The sequence below is a fragment of the Eulemur rufifrons genome, chromosome 16 (genome assembly GCF_041146395.1).
Source record: "Eulemur rufifrons isolate Redbay chromosome 16, OSU_ERuf_1, whole genome shotgun sequence".
NCBI classification, from domain to species: domain Eukaryota; kingdom Metazoa; phylum Chordata; class Mammalia; order Primates; family Lemuridae; genus Eulemur; species Eulemur rufifrons.
The window spans coordinates 93,739,455-93,766,535 of NC_090998.1; the positions used below are offsets into that span (position 1 = coordinate 93,739,455).

The window sequence follows — 27,081 nt, forward strand, 5'->3', positions numbered from 1 at the left end:
ATGGAAGGGGGCGGCGGCAGCGATGTGCCTTCAGCCAGCCAGGCAGGGGACGCGAAGACGGACGTTCCTGAGAAGGAAGGTGGGTCCTCCCTACTGCAGCGCTCTTATTCAGGGAGCCCAGGAGAGATGGAGATTGATTTAATGTTTCCTTAAGGATTTATTTTATTTGTTCCTTCGTCGCTCATCTTGTGCTCTGCGCCTATGAAACGCACGGTGCTCGCCTTTATTTTTTTTTCTTTCACCCCCACCGTCTTTTTTAAGTTCCCTCACAGCTGGGATTCTTGTCAGGTTATTTAGTGCAGTGTCCCTCGTGCCCTAGAACTTAGTGGTCACTCAAATGTTTGTTGAATTGGCCAATTTTTGTTTGTGGCTGGTTTCTGTTCACTAAGACTTGTTTTTAGGATCTTTGAGATCATGTTAGTGAGTGAGCCTGGCCTGTAACTTTCCCTTGTTTCAGTCCTTGTCTGGTTTGGGTATCAAAGTGAGAGGACAGCCTCACAAAATGAGTTAAAGGCCATACCTTACCCTCTTTGTCTCTTCAAACATTTTGATACCATTTTGTCCTTTGGTCCTCACAACACCCACGTGAGGCAGTAGGCTGGGTACCCAAGTGTCCTTAGCACCTCCATTTGCAGAAATGGTCCTGGAGACCTTGCCAATCCATCATTGTCTCTTAATTGTATCTAGAAAGGTATTTGCTTCTGCACCCCTTCCTCTGTCCTGGTGTACCCTCCCTTTCAGATATGTCCCGCTGCGCCCCCTCGCTCCTTTGTGGGCTTCCCTCCTTCCCTCATCCTCCCCCACCCTCCCTCGTTTCCTTGCTCTTTGCCTGTCGCTTGGATTACACTCATCATTGACACGCACGTGTGTTACCTTATCTCGCTTTCTCCACATCTCCGCTGCCTCTCCATTGCTGTGTTCCTCCTTCTGAGCCAAACTTCCAGAGCTTTCTCGTTTGTTCTGCTATTTTTCCTCCTTCCTTAGCCCCTCCAGTTCCAGCTTCTGTCCTCACCACTCCATTCAGGCTGCTTTCACCAGTCACTGAGGACTTGCCATGCTGCCAAACCTCTTGTCACTTTTCTGTCTTTGTGTCGTCAGTCTCGTTCGGCCTTCTTTTCTTTTGGAAACTTCCCTTGCTGGGCTTCTGAGGCACTCTTGGTCTTGCTTCTGCCTCCCTGGCTGGGCTGTCTCCGTCTCTCTGCAGGCTCCCCCTCCTCTCCCATCTTCTGAAGCTGATCTTTCCCAAGACCTGGTCTGGGATCTCTTTGAGTTTTCGCCCTAGGGGCCATCATCATTTCCATGACTTTCCACCTCATCTGCTTTCTGGTGTGCCCCTGTTTTGTCTTGCGCAGCCTGAGTTCTGGACTAGTATATTCTCCTGCCTGTTTGGCCTCTTCACATGAATCCCTCGCACCTGGAACTCAACATGCCCCCTCTCAAGAGTCCATTCTTAACCTCTTCTTTTCTGTCTTTCCCATCAGAGTAGATGGCCCTTCCATTCACCCAGCCATCCAGCCTGAGAACCTCCCGCATTCACTCAGTCACCAATTACAGCCATTTCCACTTTTGGTGTATATCTTTGGTCCATCTACAGACTCTTTCCATCTTCATCCACGTGCCACCACCTTGGTCTCAGCCACGTTATCTCACCTGCTCCTACTTGTATAGTCTTCATTTTGGCCAATATGTGCATTTGTAGCTTCAGTAGATACTGCCTGTTTCCTTGCTGATACACTCTACACAGCAGCAGTGTCACCTTTTGAAAACACAAGTTAGATTATAATGCTCTTCTACTTAAAGCCCTTCAATAGCTTCCTGTCGCACTTAGGTACAATAAAACCTCCTTGCCATGGCTTGCAGACCCTCCGGGATCTGACCTGACCTATGTGTCCACCTCTTCCAGCCATTGTGACTTTTGACCAGTTCCTCACACACGCACAATTATTTCTCAGAGGTGTCCCCACCTCCACGTTAGCCTCTCACCACACTGCCTGCAGGCGCCACGTGCCGCAGGTCTGCCTGACACGGGGAGGACGTGGCCCCTTGCAGGTGCTCAAGCATTTGCAGAATGAACAAGTCTGCCAGTCCAGGGCCACCTGGAGCCAGTTGCAGAGCCTGGAGTAGAAGACTGCTTCCCTGACTCCCGGTCCAGGGTCCTTCTTTCCATACCAGACAGTTGGAAGTTTCTGGAAGTGACCTATAAAACTGACTTCCTAGGTTTGGCTGTGTAAAAAGTGAACCATCTCCTTCTTATTGTTGTCCCTCAGTCACCCAGTTGCTCCCTTCAAGGACCATGGATGTCATCAGTCTCTTGGGTGTCCTTCCAGACATACCTTGTGCAAGTGCAAGCCAGTATGTGCACAGTATAGACCGCGTCCCCCTTTTTATACAGCACACAGAGCCCTGTCCTGCATCCTGTGTTCTACGCTTGATTTATCTTGATGATTGTTGTGTATCAGTGTATAAAGAACGTTATTTTTTTTTTTGTACCTATGTAGTGTGCATCATGGGGATGTACCGTCATTTATTTCATCAGTTGTGGGTGAACACTTAGTTTGTGCCTAGTTTCTTGCTGTTATAGATGATGCTGCGATAAATGGCCGTCATATACATCGTTGTACGCATTCGTTCCCAGAAGGACACGCTCACAGAAATAGACTTGTGGGATCAGAGGGATGTGCATTCCTGGTTTTGGTAGGTGTTGCCAGCTTACCCTCTAAAGCTGCGGTCATTTATTCCTTTCCTGGTGGTGCAGGAATTGTCTGTTTTCCCGCAGCCTTGCCTATAGTTTATGAAACTTTTTATGGATTTTTTTTATACCTCTGCTATTATTTGTTACCTGCATATGAAAAAAATTGCTAAGACAAAAAAAAATTTGGTTTTTGCCAATCGCAGGGTAAGTTTAATTACTTTTTTCGCATGAGGCTGAACAACTTCTTGTCATATATTTAAGAACGTTTTGTTTTATTTTCTGTGAATTTTATCTGTTCATATCTTTTGTCTGTTTTGTAGCAATTTGGAGGCACTCTTCATAAATTAGCCCTTTGTGAAATGTTTAACTTTGCTTGTGGTGATTTTTGCCATGCAGGGATGTTTCACATTTGTATGTATTTGGAGATTGATCTTTTATTTTATGGCTTCCAGTTTAGTGTCCTAGTTAGACCGCCACACTCCCAGGTTATGAAACGCTTTGCTCATGGTTTCTTGTTCCTTTAGTGTTTCATTTTTTTTCAATTAAGTAGTCTTTGATTTATTTGGAATTCGTCCGGGTATGGTGTGAGGATTGGAGCAAACTTAATTTTTTCCCAAAGGACTGTGTGGCGTATCTCAATACCATTTATTGAATAGTGCACCTTCTCTTTTTATTCGACATGTGACTTTTGTGAGGTACTAAGTTTTCTTTATATCCATCTTGCATATTTCTTGTTAGGTGTGTTCATAGGTATTTTGTAATTTTTGTTGCTACTGTAAGTGAAGTCTTTTCTTCCATTATATCTTCTAACTGGTCTTTGGAGATATAAAAGGTGTTGATTGCTGTGTACTAATTTTGTTCTCAGTCATATTCTTTTGTCCTTTTATTATTTATGATAGTTTTCGGTTGTTTTTTTCCTTATGTCTATAATCATAACATCTTTGCACCATGATAATCTTATCTCCACGTTCTTTCCATGTCTAATTGTGTTGGTTAACATGTCCAGAGCAACGTTAAGAATTGTGGTGGTGCTTAGAGATGTCATTGCCGCGTGGCTGGCTTTAGTGGGATTGCATGTAGTTTCCAGTCTGATACTGGCTTATGGGTTAATTTACATGTAAATGGTAGTGCTGTTCATTAGTATTTCTGGATTTTTTTCCCTTTTGGGTATGTGATAGAATTGCACACCCTGTCTACTTGAAGGTTAGGCTTGGCCCGATGAAACTAGAATGTTGTGAATGGGTGGAAGTCTTTAAGAACCAGTGTGGAGTTTGCTCTCCCCTTCCTGCTGCCACGGAGACCAGTCTGTGTTCCTGATGGTGGAGGCGCCATCTACTGGGGTTCTGGAGTGTCAAGGCCAGGGAGCGGGACCCCAGCCTGTGCTCGGCAGGCGTATAGTTCCCAGTGAGAAATGTATCTTTGTTGTTTTAAACCACTTGAGCTTTGTGGATTGTTTGTTACTTCAGCATAAGTTAGCTGATCTTAGCTGATAGATATTCCTGTCTTTTGAAGGAATACTTCTGATGTTCTCCCCCTGAACCTAATTTTGGCTTTTGGGTTGAAATCCATATTTCCTCATATGATAAAATATATTGCTTTTTATTAAGAGCCTTTAAAATCAAGAATGTATGTTACATTTTATCATATGCTTCTTCAACATATATGGAGACAAACATACGGTTTTCTCTTTATGTCTAGTAATATAATGATTATATTGCTAGATTGTGTAAAATTAAATCATCTAACAGTTCTGAAATGAAGTGAGCTTGGTCATAATATATTATTATTCTTTCAATATGTTGCTGGATTCTCTGCTAATATTCCTGTTTAGGATTTTCATGTTGATATAAGTGAGGCTGGTCTGTAGCTTTCTTTTTTTTTTTTTTTTTTTGAGACAGAGTCTCACTCTGTTGCCCAGGCTAGAGTGAGTGCCGTGGCGTCAGCCTAGCTCACAGCAACCTCAAACTCCTGAGCTCAAGCGATCCTCCTGTCTCAGCCTCCCGAGTAGCTGGGACTACAGGCAGGCACCACCATGCCCGGCTAATTTTTTCTATATATATTTTTAGCTGTCCATATAATTTCTTTCTATTTTTAGTAGAGATGGGGTCTCGCTCTTGCTCAGGCTGGTCTCGAACTCCTGAGCTCAAAGGATCCGCCCACCTCGGCCTCCCAGAGTGCTAGGATTACAGGCGTGAGCCACCGCGCCCGGCCCGTAGCTTTCTTTATTGGGCAAACTTTATGCTTGCTTGCATCATAGAAGTGAGTTGGAAGGTTTATTTTTTCCTATCCTCTGGAGCATTGTAAATAGTATTGGAATTATTTGTTCTTTAAAGGTTTGATAGAATTATCCTGTGAAACTAGTGTAGACTTTGCTTTTTGGAAGAGGATAGCTCTCTAATAATTTTTTGTAGTTATTTTGTGATCTATTGAGCTATTAAGATTATTTTGTCTCTCTTGGAGTCAGTTGTATAAATAAATAAATTTATATAATTTGAATACAAAAATAAATTTTCCTAGAAAATTATCCATTTCGGCCAAGTTCTTAGGTTTATGTGCATGGTGTTGAACAAACCAACTTATGAATCTGTCAATTCCCTCTTTCTGTGGGTATTTCCCTTTCACTTCTTTTGTGCATTTGTGCTTTCTACCTTTTCCTTGATTAGGTAATTAGGCCTATTTAATTGATTAATTGGGACTTAATTAGGATATTTTCAAATTTTATGATTTTGATAAGCATGCCACATTGTTTATTAATATCAAATAAGGCATGATTTGTGAGAGTATAAACTTTACAGTATAGAAATATTATTTCAGTGCATTTCAATAAATATTTGCTAAGTGTCTAGGCCCTTAGCTGGACATTGGAGAATTTGAGGAGTGTTAGACATTTGTTGTCTTGGGGGCACCTGTAGTCTGGTTGGGGCCATGGAAGGGTCAAGAGGTGTTTCCAGAGGCTAATGCAGTAGTAGAGGTTAGGTCCAGGTGCTGGGGGAGCCTGGGGGGCTGGCCTGGGGAGGAGGAAGCAGCTGCCCCTGCAGAGAGGCCCACTAACCCAGAGCCTGTGGCCTGTGGAGAGTCAGGCTGATGAACAGGCCGTGGCAGCCATGGTACACATGTGGCTGGGGGCGTACAGAGTGCAGTTTTATCTGGGGGTTCAGGAAGGACTCCCCAGAAGTGATGACGGTCAACACACACTTACCGAGTCCCTACTGTGCATTTGGATAATATTTGAATTCATTGTTGCAAGATGAATAGGTGTTTTGTAGCTTGTAAGACGGAAGTTTAATTCTAGGGGAGCTGAGGCAGGTGGTCTTTTGAAAATGTTGTATACCTGAAAATGACTTACCTCTTCTTGAAAAGCTAGTCGAATGATTCAGTGAATGCATTTTAGATTATATCTGAAAAGTGAGGACTTATGCTTTCGGGTGGCTTAGCAGACACAGAATGGCTGATGCAATTTTTAAAAAGAAAATGGAAAAAATAAGATCATTTAGTTTCTTCCATGAAAAATAACTAAATTAAAATAATGATAGATTACATTTTTGGAGGTGAAAATTTTACAGTAGTTCTGATAGCTATAGAAACTGGTAATATTTTTCTCTTAATCAACCTCAGCGCTAAAGTAACAGTGGATTTTTTTTTCCCCCCAGACATTCGTCTTTTGGCCGATGAAAAATTTGACTTTGATCTTTCATTGTCTTCTTCAAGGTAAACAAATGAGATTTTTCCCCTCGCCTTGAGCATACCACATTCAGTAGTCTTTCATTTAAATGCCACTGTAATAATTATTAAAAATGCTTTTCTTTAAAAATAGTGCAAATGAAGATGACGAAGTCTTTTTTGGACCTGTTGGACATAAAGAAAGATGTATTGCTGCCAGCTTGGAATTAAATAATCCAATTCCCGAACGGCCTGTCTTGCCAGCATCTGAAAGTTGCGGTACTTGGAGCCCTCTCACGGGGGAGAAGTTTGTGGAAGTGTACAAAGAAGCGCACTTACTGGCTCTGCGGATAGAAAGCAACAGCAGAAGCAAGGCGGCCCAAGCTGCCCAGCCCAAAGACCCCTGGAGCCAAGGCGTGGAACGATTTATACAGGAATCAAAATTGAAAATAAGCCTCTTTGAGGAAGAAAAGGAAATGAAGAAAAGCCCCAAATCGCTTAAAAGGGAGACATATTACCTGTCAGACAGCCCCTTGATGGGACCGCCACTGTCGGGCGGGTGGCCCCCTGCGGGTGAGCCCCCGCTGCCGGACTCATGCCTGGCCCCACCGAGTTCTCCTGCCCAGGCTGGCCTCGCCCAGACACAGGGGCCGCCGCACCCTTCTCAGCCTTTGCCGGGGGAATCAAGTACTGCTCACCGAGCAGTACTGCCTCCGAGTCAGGCAGCGACTCAGAGAAAAGTCACCAGCAAATTGCAGCTGCCCCAAGCTTCATCTGTTAGAGGAAGACACGTCCACTTGGCCATGGAGAAGGTAGACACAACCGGGCAGCAGAACGTTTGCTTGGGGAGCAAGCCACTCCTTGCCTCTTAGCCCTCTCGGTTTATGTCCCCCGTGGAAACCACCTGGGGAAAGACCTGGAAGTGTAGAAGCTCCAAGGACTCAGGAGCGCAGGAATGCAAAGGCCGTGAAAGGCAGTCAGAAGGGGAGCCGATTTTGGGGTGGCTTGGGCAGGGCTTTGATGACTTAAAAATACCTCCTCCTAAATTCTGTTCAAATTCTTCCTTTTGCTTTGTTACAACACGGGATGCACCACCCATTAGGGATTTCATTTGCTTTAACAAACAGCCTTTTCCAAAAATTCCCCTCCGCTGGGATGGCCGCTTGACTGTGACTTAGCTTACATTGCTTTTCTCCTGGGCTTTAAGAGGAGGTGGCAGTTGACAGATGTGCCTTTAGGGTGCAGTCAGCCAACTCTGGGAAACTGAGGGTCCTGGAGCTTGGGGGGTGGCGGGAGAAGGATGGACGTCGGACCACGCTTGCTCCCAGGTTTGCCTGCCCTGGCTCCTGCTCAGGAGAGGGGAGGCTGCAGGGAGGCAGGGCAGTTTGGACCCTGCCCTGTAGCCCTTCCCAGCTCTGCTCCCTGCCTTGGGCAACAGTTAGAGAAGAATGACATTTTATGGGGTAGTTAGGAGGTTTAGGTAAATGCAAAATGCTCAGCAAGGGCCTAGAAATTCCCTTTTCCCCTCCACAAGCCCATCTCTTGAACCGCCTGACCACCCCCTATCATGAGGAGCCCCAAAATGAAATGGGTTGAAAGTGCATCCGCCATGCAGAGCCCTTGACCAGTAGGCATGCTGAGCCCCACCGATTTGAATAATGGGGGGCTTACCCCTCTGGTCATATAAACTCCTTTTTCTGGAGACCATTTAGGATGTAAATCTCTAAAAGTGATGTTTCTAGAATGAGAGTGGGCTGGGTCTTGCTGTGCGTAGCACACGTGGACTCAGGGCAGAGACTGTGGTGTAATTTTGGCTGTTCTGGACCCATCATAGTATCTCCCCTAATTCCTGGTCCTGGGGACCAGATAGCTGGTTTTCGGTCGGCGAGGCGCCGTCCCACAGCTGAGCTGCATTCGAGCTCACTTGGGAACCCCCACCATTTCCTGCGAGTTTCTCCGGAAAAGGTAATCACTTCTAGAGTGATCACAGGCACATCTCGTTCATGCGAGGACCACTTGATTGTAACACCTAGAGACAACTGCCGGGACGGGTATAGGAAGCAGAAACAGGAAATGACAAGTGTTGGTGAGAATGTGGAGAAATTGGAAGCCTCATAGACTGCTAGTGGGAATCTGAAATGGTGCAGCCGTTGTTGAAAACTGTTTGGTAGTTCCTCAGAAAGTCAGATGTAGAGTTACTAGTAGTAATTCTACTTCTTGGTATATACCTGAGAGAATTGAAGACGTATTTCCACAGAAAAACCTATGCACAAGTGTGCAAAGCCGTGTCATTCGTAATAGCCAAAAAGTAGAACCAACCCCAATGTCCATCACCTGATAAATAAAATGTGGTGTATTCAGACAGTGGAATATTTTTGGCAACAAAAAGAAATGCAGTCCTGATACATGCTGTCACACAGATGACACTTGAAAACATGCTCAGTGACAGAAGCCAGACACAAAAGGTCACGTATTGTATGATTGAATTTATGTGAAATGGCAGTAATAGGCAAATTACAGAGATGGAGTGGCCGAGTGTTTGCCCAGGGCTGGGGAGGTTGAGGAGTGCTTCAGTGCAGGAGTTTGAATCGACCCTGGGGAACACAGCAAGGTCCTGTCTCTAAAAAGTAAATAAAATGATTATGTAAAGTATATCTCAATTTTAAAAATGCTAGAGAGGAAAAAAGTTCGTGCTGCCTCCCTGCTACTGCGAGTGCTTATTGCTGTGACCTCATTAACTGTCCTGTTAGAGGGTGATTTATGTAAGCATGGATTAGTCCCATGAATGCCCTTGTCCCTAAATATGTCAGGAATTTATCCTTTGTTTGACTCTGCTGGCCAGAGAAAATGGCTTTCGGTACTAGATCAAGGAGATTTACTGCAGCCGAGCAGCTTCTCTGGTAGAGGGATGACCGTTTAATGGACGAGTCCTTTCTGTACAGCATCTTAAAATTTGTGTAACTAGAGCCAGTTTCCTCATTACCATCCTGAAATAAGGATCCCGACTGAGGAATAGCTTTAGAGGCTCTCTCTCCGATTAATTATCTGTCTTGATGTGATTTTACATTGTTTTTAATGAGGAAGGGAAATCCATCATCGTTCTTGTCCACAGTGATTTGGTGGAGCGAGTGGACTGCCCTGTTCCCTTCCGTCTAGGTGATGAATTGAGGAGCACGTGAGGCGTTTGGGAAGATAGATGGTGCCTGGCTTGCTCTGCATCGCAGCCTTAGTGTCTCTGTACGTTGTTAAAGATTAGACGATTCTCACAGTCCAAATTACAATTTTTCAGCCCAAGAAAGAGGTACCAGCTAGTCCTTCCGGGACGAAAATCCCAAATGGAAAGGAATGCCGCAGGGATGTGCTCCCTGACAGGCCTGCTCCGGGTGCTGCTGGCCCGCCAGCCGGTGGAAGCCACTTGGTCCAAGGCAAGCGGTTGCTCCCTGTTCCAAACAAGGTGAGTTGGCCAGGGCTGTGCGACTTGTTATCGATGGGAATAGGGTGGCAGCTTTGGACACAAGAGATTCGTCTTTGATTAAAGTCGAATTAGGACGGTTAAAAATGTAGCTCACGAGAGGCAGCCTGGTGAAACGCCTGCGTGGCAGTGCGTGTTGGGGGCTGGCCCCCGCCACTGGGAGCCATGTGGGTTGAGAAAAGACACAGGCAAGGTCTCCGGTAGTCAGTTTGTCTGTAACGGGGATGCCTGCTTCCCTCAGGGGCCTTTGTGCAGATAACATGCGATGTCGATGTTTTGAAAATGGAGAGATTACCATCCACATCCTTGCCAGTTAGCTTCTGGCATAGGAGTCAGACCGAGCTCTGTGTGAGAGTCACTGGTGCTCTGCTAAAATTGCCCAAATCTGGGCCCTACAGCCACCGACTCAGGGGGTCTGGGTTGGGGCCCAAAGTCTGCGTTTTAGCTAGCGCCTCCCCGTGGTGCTCATGCAGGGTTTGAAGACTTTGAGAAGTACTGCTTGCCTTTTTTCTTTAAATTCAAGATAATTACTAAATTATTAAAAATTATTTCAAACTCCTCCTTTTGCAGAAATGAGTAGTGGGTAGATAATGAAATCTTCGCTGATTTTGTTTTTTTTTTACATTTTGTCTCAGCTGGGGCTGAAGAAGTCCCTGTTAAAACCACCTGGCTGTGCTGGCAGTCTAGCAAGGAAGTCTTCTTTCTCAGGATCTGCTTCGAGTGTGGCGTCCAGTGTGTCTGTGTCGCCAGCAGTAGGCAAAGGTGAGTGGCCAGCGTCTCGTGCTCAGACCCACATCTAGCCAGGCTGGGCCTGGAGCACTGCCCCGTGCCTTCCTTGGAAGCTATCTTTTCAGAACGGCTTAGGCTCAGCAGTACACCCTGGAGGGCTTGCTCTGTCCTGTGGACTGGGCTGGACACCAGTCAGGGAAAAGACTATCTTGCTTGCCCTCAGAGTGAGTCCCTCCCATGAAGGGACTCAGGTGGCCTCAGTCTAGGGGGTACAAACAGACGTACAGTGTACCTAATGCCTGAGAACACAGGCACTTGGCCCAGCCTCATGATAATGGCATCAGACACAGGTTTTAAAATAGGACGTGGCCGGGTGCAGTGGCTCACGCCTGTAATCTCAGCATTTTGGGAGGCCCAGGGAGGAGGAGGATCACATGAGGCCAGGAGTTCAAGACCAGCCTGGGCAACATAGTGAGACTCCATCTCTACAAAAAATAAAAAAATTAGCCATGCACAGTGGTGTGCACCTGTAGTCCCAGCTACTTGGGAGACTGAGGCAGGAGGATGGCTTGAGCCCAAGAATTTGAGGCTGCAGTGAGCTATGATCACACCATTGCACTCCAGCCTGGAGGATAGAATAGAGTAAGACCCTGTCTCTACAAAAGATAGAATAAAAATAAAATAGGACTGTTCCCAGATAATTTAGGGCATATAACGCCTATAACTGCTGGATGTCTATTTATTAATAAATCCCAAATCTGTTTTAAGTTCAGGCTACATTGGTATGTTACCAGGCCAACGCTGCCATCTAGTGGTGAAGGGAAGAAACCCCAGGAGGCTATAGGCCAAGGCCTCGCTTTCCTGCTTTTTAGAACTAAATCCTCTTCAAATTGTATTTGCTGTGTACACTTTTACTATAGTTCAGGGCAGTGTGGTGTGGATTTTGTTCACAAAACGTGTAATGTATGAGCTCTTGAATCTGACTTGGAATCCTGACTCTGCCACTCAGTGGTTAAGAAAAGTGTGTGTCTTGTCTACAAACAGGTGACATAGCTCCTGTGTGTTCCTGTGTGTTTGAAGTGCTATGTAGAGTGCCTGGCATGTTCAATACATGGAAGCTCTTTAAAATTAGTTGTTACGAGATGTATTTTGCTGTATCCATTCAGTACATCAGCACTGTTTTCATTTACTGTTTTTGTATCTCTACCTCTGGTAAAGGTTGAGGCAAAAATTGAGTGGGTCTCCTAGTGTATGTATATTTCTCTATTGTACAAGTAGAGCCACTAGGATCAGATAAGATCTCGTATGAGGAAGAACCTCGTAAAACTGTTGTGCACTGTGTAGCTATAACCTGTGGCATTAGTTGTTCACTTAAAGTTTTTCTTTAAGAATCTCTTATCAAATCACCTTATATACTGGGTATATTAGTAGCTGAGTATGCATTACCCTAGTTTCTCTGCCATTCTATTTTTTTTTTTTTTTTTGGTCGGGGGAGACAGTATCGCTCTTTTGCTTTGGCTAGAGTGCAATGGTGTCATCGTAGCTCACTGCAACCTCAAACTCCTGGGCTCAAGTAATCCTGCCTCAGCCTCCCAGGTAGCTGGGACTCCAGGTGCACACCACCACACCCCACTAATTTTTCTATTTTTTATAGACATGGGCTCTCGCTATGTTGCTCAGGCTGGTCTCGAAACTCCTGGCCTCAAGTGATCCTCCTGCCTCAGCCTCCCAACGTGCTAGGATTACAGGCATGAGCCACAGCACCTGGCCTGTTATTCTATTTTAAATAGTGCTTATGATCAATACAACCCAATTCCCTCCTTGTAAGTTAAAGGAATCAACCAGTAATGATTGCGTCTTCTCACCCTGTTCTCTGCCTGCTTCTCTCACCAGACAGGTGGGGCATATGACTAGACTGTCGCTCAACGAGGGTAGATTTCTGTTACCAGCATAATTAATGAAGACTTAATTAATGTATGCTTATGCACATTTGGTAATTGTGTTGAGAATCAGTACCTTAGAACACAGTTAGCTAAGCCACAAGTGGCCTGGGTTGTCCTGTGTTTGACGGCATTGCTTGATGGGCATGCAGAGTATTGTTCATATGTTATATGTTTAAGATAGATTTGCCAAAGATAGCATAACTTGTGTGTGTAATAGTTTCATAATTTTAAAATACCTTAATCCTAAGTGATAACCAGATTTTATATGTCTCTTCTTCCAGCTAAATCAAGTGAATCTGCAAGTATGCCTGCAAACAGTTCCCAGCCTCTGTCAAACAACAGCAAGTCAGGCAGAGCGGGGCCTGCCATGCTGCCGGCGGGCCCTGCAGGCGCACCCTACAGGCCAGCCAAGCGGGCTGACGTTGAGCTGGCAGCAGAGCAGCCCACGATGCCCACTGCAGCTTCCCCCACCCAACCCCAGACTCCAGAAGGTCGAGGCCCGGGGGTGGACTCTGATTCCATTTTGTCAAAATCTTCTCAATTGACTAGAACTAGAAGTATAAGAAGGCGAGATTCCTATCTAAATTCCAAGACAAAGGTTGTGCCTACTCCTACAAGTCAGTTTAAAATTCCCAAGTTTTCTATTGGTAAGTAATAAGTAATACATTTTAATGTGTTTTCAAAATATTGAAGAAATTCTGTTTAAATGTTTAAAAAATTATTTCGTTGCAGTGATGGTGGTTTCTTTGCTTTCTTTTCTCTGGCAGCACATAAAGGTGTGTCCCACCGTCCTTTCGCTTGCACTGTTTTGGATGAAGGTCACTGGCGGTTCTCACTCTGTGTCCATCCCCTGTATGTGACGTGTCATTCTTCACCGTATGGTTTTCTCTCTATCGTTATTTTCAGCAATTTGATCGTCGTGTACTTTGACGTGCCTTTCTTTGTGTTGATCCTGCTTGGGATTTCTTGAACTTCTTTGATCTGTAGATTGATATTTTTTCATCAAATCTGGGAAAAGTTGGGCATTATTTCTTCAGATATTTTTTTCCTGTTTTCCATCTATTTCCAGGGGCTCCAATCCCACGCCTGTCGGAACCTCCTGACGTCCTGTGGGTCACTGAGGCTCTGTTCGGTTTCTTTCAGCCTTTTTCTTGGGCATCAGTTTCTCGTGCCACGCGTTGGGGTCACACTCGTTGTCTTCTGCTGTTAAGGTGTCCAGTTGGTTTTTGTTTCTGACGTTACAGCTTTCCCGTATTTCTCCTCGTGGTACTTATGTTTTCCTTTAAATCCTTGAACATATGTATAATAGTTGTTTTAAAGTCTGATTCTTCTAATTGCATCTTCCCTGTCATTTTGAGATCTGTTTCTAATGACAACTTTTTCTGCTTGGTTTTGGTCACATTTTCCTGCGTCTTTACATGTTTAGGAACTCTTTATTGGCGGCTACTGGATGGTCTCAGTTTTACGTTTTTGAATATCTGGATTTTGTTGTCTTTCTTTAGGGTGTTAAGTGTGGTTTGACTGGCAGCTAAATTACAGACCACTTTGATTTTTTCAAGACTTTTTAAGCTTTGCAGGGGCAGTTCTAGACTAGCCTAGACCCTTGGGATGGTTTAGCCCTACTGCGAACACGTGGCCTGCCAGGTCCTGTGTTCGGCGAGGTCTCTGCACTCGGGCTGGTCGGCGGTGGGTGGTCTCAGCCCCGTGAGCTCTGCTCAGTGTCCCCCCTGGTTGCTCTTGTCTCCACCTCGGGGAGTCTCACCCGAGGCTGTGTGCTGCTTAGTGTTCAGCCGCAGACTGGAGAGAGTCCTCTCAGATTTCTAGAGCTCTTCCTCCCGGTGGAGCTCCCTCCTTTCGGGTGCTTGACGTCAGATTCCAGCCACTGCAGCCTCCTGAGCTGCAGTCTCCGTCTCCATCAGTCAGTGAGACTGCTGTGCCCCGCTTGGGTCCTGCCTGCTGCCCCGTGCGGCATCTGGCAGGTAGTAGATGGGGGGTTGGCAAAGGTTCCACAACATAATCTAACACGTTTGTGCAATGCACAAGATTGTGCAGAGTTAACTCACAGTGAGGGGATCGTTCAGGCCTCCCTGTCCGGTAGATCCGCTTTCTAGGGGCTTGGCTGGTTTGCAGTTATCAGCATTGCTGGCCGGTACAGGTGGCCTTTAACTCCTGAAAACCTTATTTTGAGTCCCTTCATAGCAGAATGAGCTGTTCTGTTGAGTGCCTTCCATGTGCTGGCCCTCTTAGGGACAAGGGAAATAATGATGAGAGATCATGCTGTCACGGAATTTACGTTTAATAGGGAAAGACATGAAATGTTATCAGATAAGTATGCTTTCGGATCACAGGTATAATGGAGCAAATACAAGAGGATGGTGTCACGTGACTGGGTGTGGGGGAGGAGTTTGGGTGGAGTGGGCCCTATGGCTGAGATGGCCAAGGGGTGACACCGAGCTGAGGTCTGAACTGTGAGAGTGGGAAACGCCAGAGTGTGGCGAGTGCAAAGGTCCTGAGGCAGAAAGGTGCTTGACAAGTTCTAGGAGAGAAGGGAGCTGGAGTGACAGGAATGTGGTTACCGTGGTTGGGTTACACTGGCTTTTAATCAGTTAGATGTTTCATTCCCTCTCAGTGAAAGTCTAGGTAGCTATTCTAGAGCTAGCAGGCGCTCCATGGTGTCAGCGATTTTGCTGGGCTTAGCTTCTCTTCCTCATGGTCTAGTATGGCTGCGCCAGCTCCAGCCCTCTCACCTGCCAGCAGGAAGTCAGATTAGGCGAAGAAGAGTGAATCCCTGCTTTCATCCCTGCCTTTCAAGGACACTCATTGCGAGTCGTCTCTGTCACTTCCCTTTACGTCCTGTTGATCACCACACTTCTCTTCGTGGGGTGCAGGGACACGTTGTCTTTGTTCCGCACCCAGTTAAAATGTCGTACTGGGAAGGAGAGGAGCGTCAACAAAACCCAGCACCCTCAGCCTGGTTAGTGACTGAGGGAAGAGGAAAAGGAGATGAAGACAAGAGGCAGCCCGAGGCCAGCTCTTGGAGCACTGGTGACACAGGAGGGACCCTGGCGTGTAGTCCGAGTGCAGGCGGAAGGGCCTGTGAGGGTCTTAAGCAGAGTGACATGACCTTCAGAAGATCCCTCCTCTGAGGGAAGAACAGACCTGGAGCCAGGGGGGGAGCAGGGAGGGCCGCACGAGCCTCACCCGACCCGAGTGGGATGAGGCTGGCGGCAGAGGGAAGGCGGGGGCTCCGGCCCGCCTGCCGTGCAGGGCGCCGCATGGCAGCGTGCAGAGGATGTGAGCGGCCCTGGGGTTCCGGCAGGAGCAGCGGTGCTGCCGCTCAGGGTAAAGGGAGGGGCAGGAGACGGGCGTGGGGGGGACAGTCCGCAGCCCCACTTTGGACTTGGTGAGTGTGGGTGGCCACCTGGGCCGCAGCTGGGGTGTCGACCAGGCAGCCAAGCTCCGAGGAGAAGTCGCGGCTGGAGATTTAAGTTTAGGTTTCAACAGCAGAGAGCTGAGTTGTTTGCAGACACGGGAGCTCCAACAGGCTGGGTTCTTCAGGGGCACCTCGTGGCCCAGGCCACGTAGAGGTGTGTGCACAAGTGTTTGCTTCCTTCGTGTGCAGATGTGGAAGCCAGGACGTGCCTCTGCCACGTTTCTTCTGACTGTATTTGCACAGTTGTTGGCTGGTCCTCTTGGCTGTCGGGCTGCTTGATGCCACAGGACTTCTCATCTGAATCCCTGTTGGCGTCCCCTCTGCTAGGCTGTCCTCCATGGCTCCTCGGGTGCCTCTGAAATGTGCATTTTTCCTGCAGCAGGCTGCTCTTCCCTTCTTTGCAACACCAGGGACAGGGCTGTGTCTTGTACACGTTCTGTCCTTCATCACGGGTCAACACTGGTCCCACAGACTCAGCACCGGCTGAAGGAGAGGCCCCAGGGAGCAGCCACACTGCTGGAACACGAAGCTCTGGGAGATGGTGGCATGTGCACTGGGTGGCTGAGAGCACCGGCAGTGTACTGCACCCCTGTCATCGTCTGTGACGCTGGCTGTCACCGGAGGAGAGGCTGAAGTCTGGGGGCAACGTGAACGGTGCCCTGTGATGGAACCTTTCTTATATGCACTTGCTTAAAATATTCCCAAGACAAGCAGCGTTATTTGTAAAATAGTCCAGTGACAGATAGTGATACTTATTGTGACTCTGTGCTGCCCGGGGTCACACAAAGGATTGAGACTCAGAATGACTGTGCCCTTTGCCTCCACAGTGTTGGAAGCTACAGTAGAGGGGCACCTTTGACACTTTGGGAGGAAATGATTTCAGCCCGGGGTTCTGTGCTCAGACTCACCGTTGGTCAGTTGTGAGGTGTAATAACGAGACTTTAATGTGTAAAGTTTGATACAATCATGACCTGCCCCTGCCACCCTTGGGAGCTGCTGGAGAGCATGCTCCACCCAGACGAGCGGGAAACGTTAAGGAGGAAGGGAGGGGCCCGTGAGGAGGGACCAACACTGCGGGCAGAGCTTGGGTCTCAGAGGAGACCGCCGTGGGCACAGGGCCGGTGACCCGAGAGGCGTGATGGTTACGGGACAGTGTACTCACAGACCCCCCACCCTCCAAAGTAAAAAAAAAACAAAAACAAAAAAGAGGTGGGGGAAGCATGGGAGACCTTCAGCAGGGGCGGCTGCGGCCTGGTCTGGGGTGGGGAGGCGGGAGGCGGGGTGCCTGGCTTGTGCGGAAGGAGCAGCGTGTGTGATTTAGAGATGAGCAGGTGAAACCGCAAGAAATCACCGACAAGTTGGAAGCAGGGGTGGGTGCGGCAGAAGTCTTGTCTTGTCCTTAGGTTTTACCCTTCATTTTTAAAAACCCTCTGCATGAATCACTTTAAGAGAGATAATTTAAAAAGAATAAGAGAGGGGAAACAGACTAGCAACTGCAGGCAGCTCTTTGGAGAAGATTTGGCTTTGAAAAGGGGCAGGGACGTGGGACAGGAGCCTGGGGGGCAGGGGCAGGGGGCAGGCGGCTGGCGCAGGTTTGTTTAGGACTGGAGGGCCAGGGCAGGGCGCCTGCAGAGCAGCAGCTGGGGCCTCCCTGCCTCCTTGGAGCACCTGCTAAGGGGGAGTCTCTGCTCCAGGCCCCGCCCCTCCCCTTCTGTGCTGGGGTGAGGGGTCTGGGGACAGCCTCTTTCTTGGCAGCTTCTAAGACATAGCAGGATGTTGCAGGGGTCCTGGCGCCTGGGCGTTGGGCCCAGGTACATGTGGCTGATGCTCAGGCTCCCACTGGGACATGCTTCCTTGTGAGCCAGCCCACATGGAGCCAGTGTTGTTCCGGGACGGGGGGTGAGCTGGACGTCTGGGGGCTGTGCTGGCCTTGGCCCGAGGGCACTGGTGAAGCCCTGTGCTCTGAGCCAGCCCTTGTCCCCTTGTGAGTGCCAGGTGAGGTCATACAAGCAGAAATGCTTTGCCAACTGTAAAACAGCACCCGCACACGAAACGTGTTGTTATTGTCCCAGTGACGGCCTGAGTCAGGGAAGTGAAGGCATTTATGGGCTCTGTTGAGCTTGCCTGGGAATCTGACCGCATTGTAGTGTCATTTCTGTGGGCAAGTGTCTAGTGTGTGCAGGTGACCGTCTGACAGGTAGACTTTGTTCAGCACAAGCCTTCTGTGGAGTCACGCTCACTCCTGTGCGGGGTTTGCAGCCAGGGTCGGGCAGGGGCGTGAAAACGGCTCTTTCTCTCCTGCGTCCACCGGCTGGGGTCCCCGGGTGGGGGATGGGCCCCTCTCACGCGCCTGCCTCTGGCGGTTTCCCCACAGAGACTTGTGTGACCTTCCGTCTGCACTTCCTGGTGCCCCCTGCACGCCAGGTAGGGAAGGAGAGTCGTTTGGAGGACAGCTGCCCAGAGGGTAGGGCTGCCGCTGCCTCTGTTTCTGACTGGCACACACGCTTCCTCTCCCGCCTTAGGTGAATCCCCAGACAGCGCAACGCCCAAGTTCTCGCGGGCTCAACGGCCGCAGTCCTGCACGTCGGTTGGCAGGTAATTGACCTCGCTCAGCTTCCTTTCTTTTTATTACCATGGGAACGACCCATGTATAATATCTGCTGACTTCCTCAAGTGTCGTCTGGAGCACGTGGTGGCCTGCACCTGGCCTGCACGTGGCCTCGGCATCAGGCTCGTGGGCAGGGACTGAGCAGAGGTGTGTGAGCCACTTGTGTGCCCACGGCAGACCCGAGACCCTGAGACTGCACACCGTGCAGGACAGCGGTTCCCAGCCCTGGGCTGGGGTGGCTGTCACCTCGGCTGCGTGGGCAACAGGAACCCCTGTCACAGGGGTCACAGCAGGAGCCCCTTCAGTGCTGCTCCAGCTGCCCAGCGCCCTGGAGGTTCCCATTCGGTTGGTCTGGGGCGGAGCCCAGCATCTGGGTTTTCTAAAACCTCCCAGGGGCTCTGGTTTGTGCCGAGGTTGGAGACCACTGGCGCCTGCGGTTGTTCAGACTCAGGTTTGGATCCCAGCCCCGCCCCCGCTTCCTGGTCTGTGACCTAGCGCAAGTTCCTGAGCGCTCCTGCCCGGTGTCTTCATCTGTCAGGTGGGGACGGCCCCGGGCTCAGCACTGCAGACACTGCGCCAGTGAGAGGACGTGCGTATGCACGGCACGTGCTGCCCAGGCGAGGGCGGAAGTCACTCGGACAGCAGGCCCTCCCCAGCCCCGCCACTGTCCCTCCTTTGCTGTCCTTACTGCCCCTTGCTGAAGCCCAGGCCCAGCACAGCTCTGCGTCCTCGGCATGGCAGAGGAGACCTCGCGCTCACTCTCCTCGGCCCTGGAGCTCCTGCACCTCCGTGTCTCCTGCGTGGAGCGGGGTGGGGGGCAGCAGGGTGGCTCAGGCCCCCTGGATTCACAGCTGCAGGGCCGGGGGCCTGGCATCCGCATGTGGCCAGGCGGGGCACTGCTCCGGACCTTGCTAGGGCGGGGTGGGCAGAATGAGCCTGGGCAGGACACCAGAGAGGGCACTACCAGCTCCACCTCACACTAGCCTGGGGCCATCCACAAGGCTGTCGCCGACTCGGCCTTGATTTCCTCCTGTGTGAGCTCAGCACATGCTCCATGGGGTCAGATCTAATGATCCCCCGTGCTGAGCGTGTCGCTGTGTGAAGCCGTCTGCCCTCTCACACATGGTTAAGAGCAAAGGACACAGCCAGACAGTCACCTACTATTAATATCTCACCTCAGTGCCTCAGTTTCCCCACCTTAACCTGGGTTACTTTGAGGATTACATTTGTTGGCATTTTTATTTATTTCCACTGGAATTTGTGGTGGAGCTGCCAGAACTTAGCAGTAAAAGAAGTGGGGTGGTGAATCCAGAACTTTGCAGAGAGCAGGAGCTCGACTTGGTAGCACCCCTCCCCTGCCAGTGCTCCGTGGGTGGTCCTGTTTTCCAGTTGATGTTGATTCAAGTTTGTTTTCAGACTCTTTTTAAGGAGCATGACAATTGTCCAACTAGAACGAATAGCTATGTCATCCTCAGACCTCTGTGGCTTCCATGTCGGCAGTGTGTCCTTGACTTGTTTTATTTTAAAATAGTTTCCTAGTCCTTTCGGGCTACTAAAGCAAAAGTACCCTGGACTGGGTGCCTTAAACAGCAAACCTTTGTTTCTTGCAGTTCTGGAGGCTGGAAGCCCCAGGTCACGTCACCAGCAGATTTGGTGTCTGGGGAGGGCCTGATTTGCAGACAGTGACTTCTCTCTGTCCTCACATGGGGGAGGGGCAAGGCAGCTCTCTGGGCCTCTGTCATAGGGCACTAGTCCCATTCATGGGGGCTCTGCCCCCATGACCTAATCACTTTCCAAAGGCCCCACCTCCTAAGCCCACCACTACCTTGGGGGTAAATTCGCCAGCATGCGAATTTGAGGGGCACAAGCATTGGGGCCACAGCAGATAACAGTTGACTCGGCTTCCTTCTTTATCACCAACAAAAGAAAGCAACAGGCTTGCTTTACTCACTTGTGTTCACGTTGGATTCAGACGACCTTAAAATCTGGAAACAAATGGGCATGTGGGAGACACTGCTGTGGGTCCGGACTTCCTTATGGAACTATTTACCGTATCATCAGAAGGTGATTCTTAGGTCTCTTCTGAACCTCCATGAAGTGAGTTTTAATGGTACTGTCTGTAAAGTGCAGTCACGTTTGATCAATTGTCTTTTAGTCACCTGCGAGGACAGAGCAGGCGAAGGCATGTCCTGGAGCCCGTGCCAGGGCTTCACAGGGGGTGGGCAGCAGCTCTGAGTCCTGCCCACGTCGGAGCCCGTCCTCAGAGAACAGAGCTCGCACAGGAGTCGCTGGCTTGAATCTTTCATGTTGAAACCAAAAGACTTGACATTGCATTAGCACATTGGCTGAATAATTAGATTTTGTTTTTCTCAGGTCATCTTTCCTTAAGACTCCGATTTTGTCTCTGCCAGGGTCATCGTCCACAGCACTCCTGCTAGACATTCATCAGAGCCAGCCGCACACAGCCTGCTGAGCGGCGCAGGGACACCCCTGAGTACGAGACGGGGGTCAGCCCTGCCCACGCCTGCCGGTCGGCGCCTCTCCACCCTCCCACTGACGGCCCCTAAAACCATGCCCAGGGCTTTGGCTTCTCCCCTGCCTGTGCCTGCTCGGCGAGTGTCCTCTGTGCCCCGGAAAAAATCTGCAGTGAGGTAAGAGATAAAGGTTGCAATAACTTTGTCTCAAAGGCATAAAACCTCGGGAGCATTTTTGTGCTAGGAAGGCTGTACGGTCACTTGTCGGGGAGCAGCTGGGCTGATCTTGCTCCCCTTCTCAGCAGCGGAAAGGAAGGCAGGGCACCTGCTTGCTCCTTTGTCATTTTTCTCACCTCACATCCCAGGCAAACGGGGGAGGAGGCCTTGCCCCGGGCACACCGTGGGGTAGGTGAGGGCCTCTGGGGACAGCCCTTCGGGCAGAGCTGCACAGGGCGGTGCCTGTGCCGCAGGAGCTCCCAGATCACTGCTGTTCTTGCTGCTGGGTCCTAGAGTCTCTCAGCAGGGGTGACGACACCCGCTCACCCCACTTTGTCCCCTGCCCTCTCTGTCACAGCACTGCCATGTGCCTCCCTGCTGGGGTGCAGCAAGCCTGCCCCTGCTGTCCCCGCCACCCAGAATGTGCTTTCCCCTGGTCCTGGTGGAGCTGTCTCCCTCGTCATTGAAGTCATGGTCCAGGGGCCAACCCCAGAGAGCTTTCTGGGAAACCCTGTGTAGAGTAGCCCCACCTGCCCACCCCAGCCCTCCGTCCCTTTCCCCGGCTTTGCCCTTTCAGAGCAGGTCTCCTCCCCTCACCACCCGAATGTGGACTGTGTGTGCTTTTGTCCACTGGACACGCCTCGGGCCCCTCGCCTAGCGTGGGAGCTCCCCGAGAGCTGCGACCTTCCGTCAGGGTCTTCTGTCATCACTTTCCCCAGAGCTGAGGGTGAGGCCCGGGTACACAGCAGGTGCTCAGGAAATACGTGTGTGAGCAGTCCCCCAGGTAGAACATGCTGCTGGGCCCTGGCTTCCGCAGGTTCTCTGTGAAGGACGTTGCATGGGCAAAGCACTGGGCTTGCCGTGCTCTTACTGCAACATGGCAGAGTTTTGGGGAAGGCTCAGGCATTTGGGGAATGTGGGGACCTTGGACTGACTCCGTTTGTCCACTTGTCATTCCAGTCCCACAAATCTGGTGCTCTGAGGCCCATCAGGCCTTGGACCCTGGGGCGCCTGTGGAGAGTGTGGGCGGGGCTGCCCTGTGGGGGTGGGCGAGGGCAGGGTGGGAGCCCTGAAAGCTACTGGGCCTTGTGTCCCTGGCCCCCAAGAGGCCACTGAAGACTTCAGTGGGTGGGCAGCGCCCTCTCCCCTACCCTTGAGGATAGCAGCTCACGGGGGACTCCTCTATATGCCCTGCCCCGCTGTGGAGGCTGCCAGCCACGTGTGGCCGCTTAAATTTGAATTAATTAAAATTAAATTTAAATTTGAGAGTCAGCTCTTTAAGTTGCACTCGCCACATTTCAAATGCTCAATTGCTACATGTGGCCAGTGGCTGCCGCCCTGGACAATGCAGATACCAGACATTTCTACCACTGCAGAAAGTTCTGTTGGACAGTGCTGTTCTGGTGGCCTGACCCGGCAGGGGCTGCTTCTGCCCCGGGGAGGGCATCAGTGTTCTGCGTCCCGTCAGTTGTGGTCCAGCCACACCCTGGGCCGAGGCGGAGGAGCTCGCTGGTGCAGCGCCCTCGCCCCCAGATGGCAGTGGGGAGAGGTGAACAAAACCAGACAAAGCTGCCTTGAGAAAATAGACTGAACATGGAGGAAGGAAAAATTAAAGGTATTATAAGGAAATACTGCCTGTACTTCTCTGATAATCAATTTGAAAGCCTAATGAAATGATTTCCTAAAATTTACACGAAACATGAATTAAGCCATAGTTAGAGCTTAGGTGATTAAAGATTAAAAAAGGCACTTGGCTCAGATGAGGTCATAGTGGAGTTGTGTGTAACCCTTAAGATAGATCATTCTGATTTTTAAAGTTAACTATTTCAGGCTATGGATAAACAAAGGTGGAAATTTCCTCAATTCTTTTTTTTTTTTTTTTTGAGACGAAGTCTTGCTCTGTCCCCTGGGCTGGAGTGCAGTGGTGTGATCACAGCTCACTGCAGCCTCAAACTCCTGGGCTCAAGCGATCCTCCTGCCTCAGTCTCCCGAGTGCTGGGATTGCTGGTGTGAGCCGCCCTCTCAGCCCTCAATTCATCTTAATTCATCTTAATAGCCAAACACCATAGGTAGTGTAACATCTAAAAGAGCAGACGGTAGGCTGATTTCCCTTATGAATATAGATTTTTTTTAAAAAACACAAATAAATTGTCATCTATCTGGAGGAAAATTAAATCTGACCCAACTTACACCATGGAGAAATAAATTCCAGATAACTTAGAGACTTAAAGTTACAAGAAAAAGTAGGAGACTTGTGTGCACAAGCTTAGGGCAGGAGACATGGCGGATCACTGCTGAAACCCTGGGGTGAGAAGAGATAGCCGTGTTCACCTGTGGAGATAGTAAAGTCTTCTGTGTCCATTTTTGGCTATCATGACCATGAATGAAGTCAATAAACAAATGGTTGACTGTAAAACTACCTAACAGGCAAAGGATATGAATAAGCTCAGATGGTCAACGGCATCTGAGAAGATTCCAGCCTCACTGCTGTTCGGGAAATGCCAATTATAACTAGGTCACAACTCTTTGTAGATGCGTCCGAGTTCTCACTCACTGGGGAGGAGGTGGGAGAGAGGTAGCCTAGGGCACTGCTCATAGAAATGTGCATTGTGATCGTATGTTTTAGAAGGCCATTTGTCAACACGTCAAAGTTTAATTACACATGACTCTGACCCCAAGATCCTGGCAGAGGTGTGAGACTGCAGTTGGAGTGTACAGAGATGTCATGGCAACCAAGCCTGGACGTTAATGACTGGGCAGCCGTGAGAACCACGCGTTAGTGTTGTACCAGCTGACTTGGATGGATTCCCGCGAGGAATCCTGGGGAAAGAGAGTGTGTGACAAATGTTCCTGCTTTTACAAAAGAAACAGCGGCCGAGAAACAAAATCCTGTGTACTGTTAAAAATATGTAGCATTTATAAATTACATATCCTTACACACTTTGTATGTTCACACATCCACCAGCAATAGTTATTGACCACGTATGTCCCTATTTAGTTCTGTGAGAATGGAGAAGTCTCTGGCGGAAAAGAAAGCCAGGTGCATGTCATGAGGGGAGAGGGATGGGCGCGGAACAGCAAAGAGAAGGAAAAAGGCCGTGCTGAAAACACAGACGAGACCCGGCGTGTAATAGTTAGGAATGTGTGTTTAAGCATCTTGCATGTTTGTAAGTATAAATACAGAAAAAATTCTTTTTCAGATTGTTGTGAAACTTTTAAAATACTCAAAAAGAAGATATTCTGTTTTAATTTATGGACACTGCTGCTTTCCTTCATTTCCTCCCGGGAATCAGTTCCATGGGGACAGGTGTTGAGGGCGGCTGACAAGCCCGGACGTGCTCCCGTCACTGTCCGGCCGGAGACCAGTGTCTGCTGGTGTGAGGTGCGCCACAGAGTGCAGGGACGGCGCCATGCCGCTGTCACCAGGGCTTCAGGCCCGCCCAGGCGCTGGCCAGGCCTCGAGGAAGCTGCCAGGGCAGGGGTCCAGGTGGGCTGGAGCTGACCAGGCTGCAGAGGGTTCCTGCGTGTGGTCTTTGCTCCCTTGCAGGAGGCTGTAGAAACCCCTCAGCCCACCTTTTATGCTGAGGGGACTCAGGGCTGAAGGTGAAGGCCTCACGGTTGGTGGCTTCGCTGACAAGCTGGCACAGGGCCAGGACTCCATCACAGGACACTTCTCCAAAAATGACCTGCTTCCTGAGCCATACCAAATAAACAAGCATTTTGGAGAAATTTCCTTATAAGATTTTTTTTTTCCTCCCACAGAACTGACCCAACAAGGGAGGGCAACAGAGAGGTTGATGCCAGGCCCCCAGACTTGTCACCTGATGGAAGTTTTTCTCCTCCATCCAGTGTCCCTCAGGCACTTAACTTTTCTCCAGAAAAAAGTGATTTTACTTTTTCAAAAAGCATCACCACAGAAGCAACTCTGGATGAAGCAGAGCCACGTGCAGCCCCGGCACCGAGTGAGGTAGGCCGAAGCAGACCCGGGCTTCCTTGTGTTCCCTGCGATCAGTGGGCACTGCTCTCGGAGCCTCTGGCGGGGTTCCCTACAGTACTTTGTCCTGTGGCACTGGGCCTCCAATGCCAGCTGACCCAAGGAGAGGCAGCCAGGACTTCCAGATCTCTGGAAGAGAAAAAAAGCAACACCTTTTCCCGTATATTCAACAGCGACAAGGATCAGGGGTTGGGAAGAGGGAAGTAGGTAGCAGGTGAGTTGGCTGCTGGTGGGTGGAATGTGGACAAGGAGGCGGGCGGTGGCCAGAGGAGAGGCCTCCTCCTGCCCAGTGCCTGGCCCAGCCCTCCTGCCTTGAGTTTCCAAACCGTCAGCCCACTTGGGGACATAAGCACTGCAAAGTTTTCCCAAGATGGTTGGCAAGAAGATGCTAGACTCTCCTTCCCATCTCGTCTTCCTGTCTAGGCTCTTAGAGATATCAAACTGGACCTGCTGACCACCACTCCCAGCGCCGAGCACACCCCCCTGGTTGACCTCCCTCTCATCGACTTGGGCAGCACCCCTGAGGCAAGTGGGCCTGTGGGGCCGGAGAGCAGACCTCTGATCGACCTCATGATGAACACTCCAGACATGGGCAGAAGCGTCTCGGCAAAACCTGTACAGGCAGCAGGGCAGGTGAGAGGCTGCAGGTGGTCTGTATTAACTCGCCTGGGCTCGAGGCCTCCCAAAGTGCTGGGATCACAGGTGTGAGCCAGCGGTCCCAGCCCTTAGAGATTTCTTTTAAATGCACCTGAGCCAGGTTTACTGAGTTGTTTTTATGGTACCGAGCCCCAGGTGGCAGTGGCTCCCCAGCCCCGGCTTCAGTGTTAGGCAGGTGTGACTGGGCAGGGGCCACCTGGCCATGCCAGGGTTCACCGTCTCCTCTCTGCTCTCTCGCAGCTCATAGACCTGGGCTCGCCTCTGATCCAGCTGAGTCCTGAGGCTGACAAGGAAAACGTGGACTCGCCGCTCCTCAAGTTCTGAGTGGAACAAAACCCTTGCCTTTTCCTCGTTGTTAAAGTTGTTTTCAACCCCTAGAAACATATTCTAGTAGAAATTTTATTTGAAAAGGGAAAAAAGCCTAAATACATTTACTGTGCCTGGAGGGGGTGGGCTGCGGTGTGGGGGCTCAGTGCCGACCCCTGGGGTCTCCACCGCCCGCAGCTCCTCTCCTCCCTGCCTGTCACTGGGCTGAAGTTACTCTGAATGAAAAACTTTGTTTTGAATCTTTTGTGTGTAAAATGGTAAGTGGCTATTTTTAAAGTTAAGTGTATATGAAAAGTTAAATGTTCTAGATTTAAATTAAATTGTAAAATAAATGGAAATGTACTAAAACACCTTGAATTTTAAGCTCATCTTGATTTTTAAACATGCATAGCCATTTTTATGCAAGACTACTATCCAGACTTTAATGCTTTTATAAAAGTGATTTTCAAAAATTAGTCTGAATAAAAATTGGTATAAATGCAGATCCCAGGCCCAGCCCCCAGACGCATTGAGCCCAGGTCTGGGGCAAGCCCAGGAGCCCACGTTGTTACTAGCCCCCAGGTGACTCCCACTGATGGCCGCAGACCACACCCTGAGGAGACAGGGGCTCATCTGAACACTGAGGCAGTGGACTGTGTCTGCTCGCCCTGCCTCAGGGGCCCCTGTGCTGGGACACACCCTCGGCCTCAGTCTCAGCAGGGACGCTACTGGCTGAAGCTACCCAGCGGGGACAGTGGGAAGCCTGTTCCCTGCCTGGAGCCTCTAGTATCTTTTAAAACTAGCTGGCCCAGAAACCACAATTTGTATACATATCTCCTTAGGAGGAAATTTCTCACAGCTCAGTGGCTTCACAGCAGACAGTAGGAGAGTGACTAG

General features: G+C 49.6%; 1 protein-coding gene across 1 annotated transcript; it reads left to right on the top strand.

Annotated features, from left to right (window-relative positions):
• GTSE1 (G2 and S-phase expressed 1) lies at nucleotides 1-26,213 on the top strand. Its single transcript, XM_069490858.1, has 11 exons — nucleotides 1-79; nucleotides 6,343-6,400; nucleotides 6,507-7,164; nucleotides 9,642-9,806; nucleotides 10,460-10,586; nucleotides 12,778-13,143; nucleotides 18,452-18,524; nucleotides 20,949-21,188; nucleotides 24,990-25,194; nucleotides 25,645-25,854; nucleotides 26,119-26,213. Exons 1-11 carry the CDS (start codon nucleotides 1-3, stop codon nucleotides 26,200-26,202), a joined length of 2,265 nt encoding a protein of 754 aa, XP_069346959.1. The 3' UTR covers nucleotides 26,203-26,213.
• The last annotated feature ends 868 nt before the right edge of the window (nucleotides 26,214-27,081 follow it).

Bases quoted from the DNA above. Each gene is read 5' to 3' on its own strand.
- GTSE1 (XM_069490858.1), top strand. From the start codon at position 1: ATGGAAGGGGGCGGCGGCAGCGATGTGCCTTCAGCCAGCCAGGCAGGG. The intron at 7,165-9,641 runs GTAGACACAACC...ACAATTTTTCAG, and splicing joins TCCACTTGGCCATGGAGAAG to CCCAAGAAAGAGGTACCAGC. The intron at 18,525-20,948 runs GTAATTGACCTC...TGTCTCTGCCAG, and splicing joins TCCTGCACGTCGGTTGGCAG to GGTCATCGTCCACAGCACTC.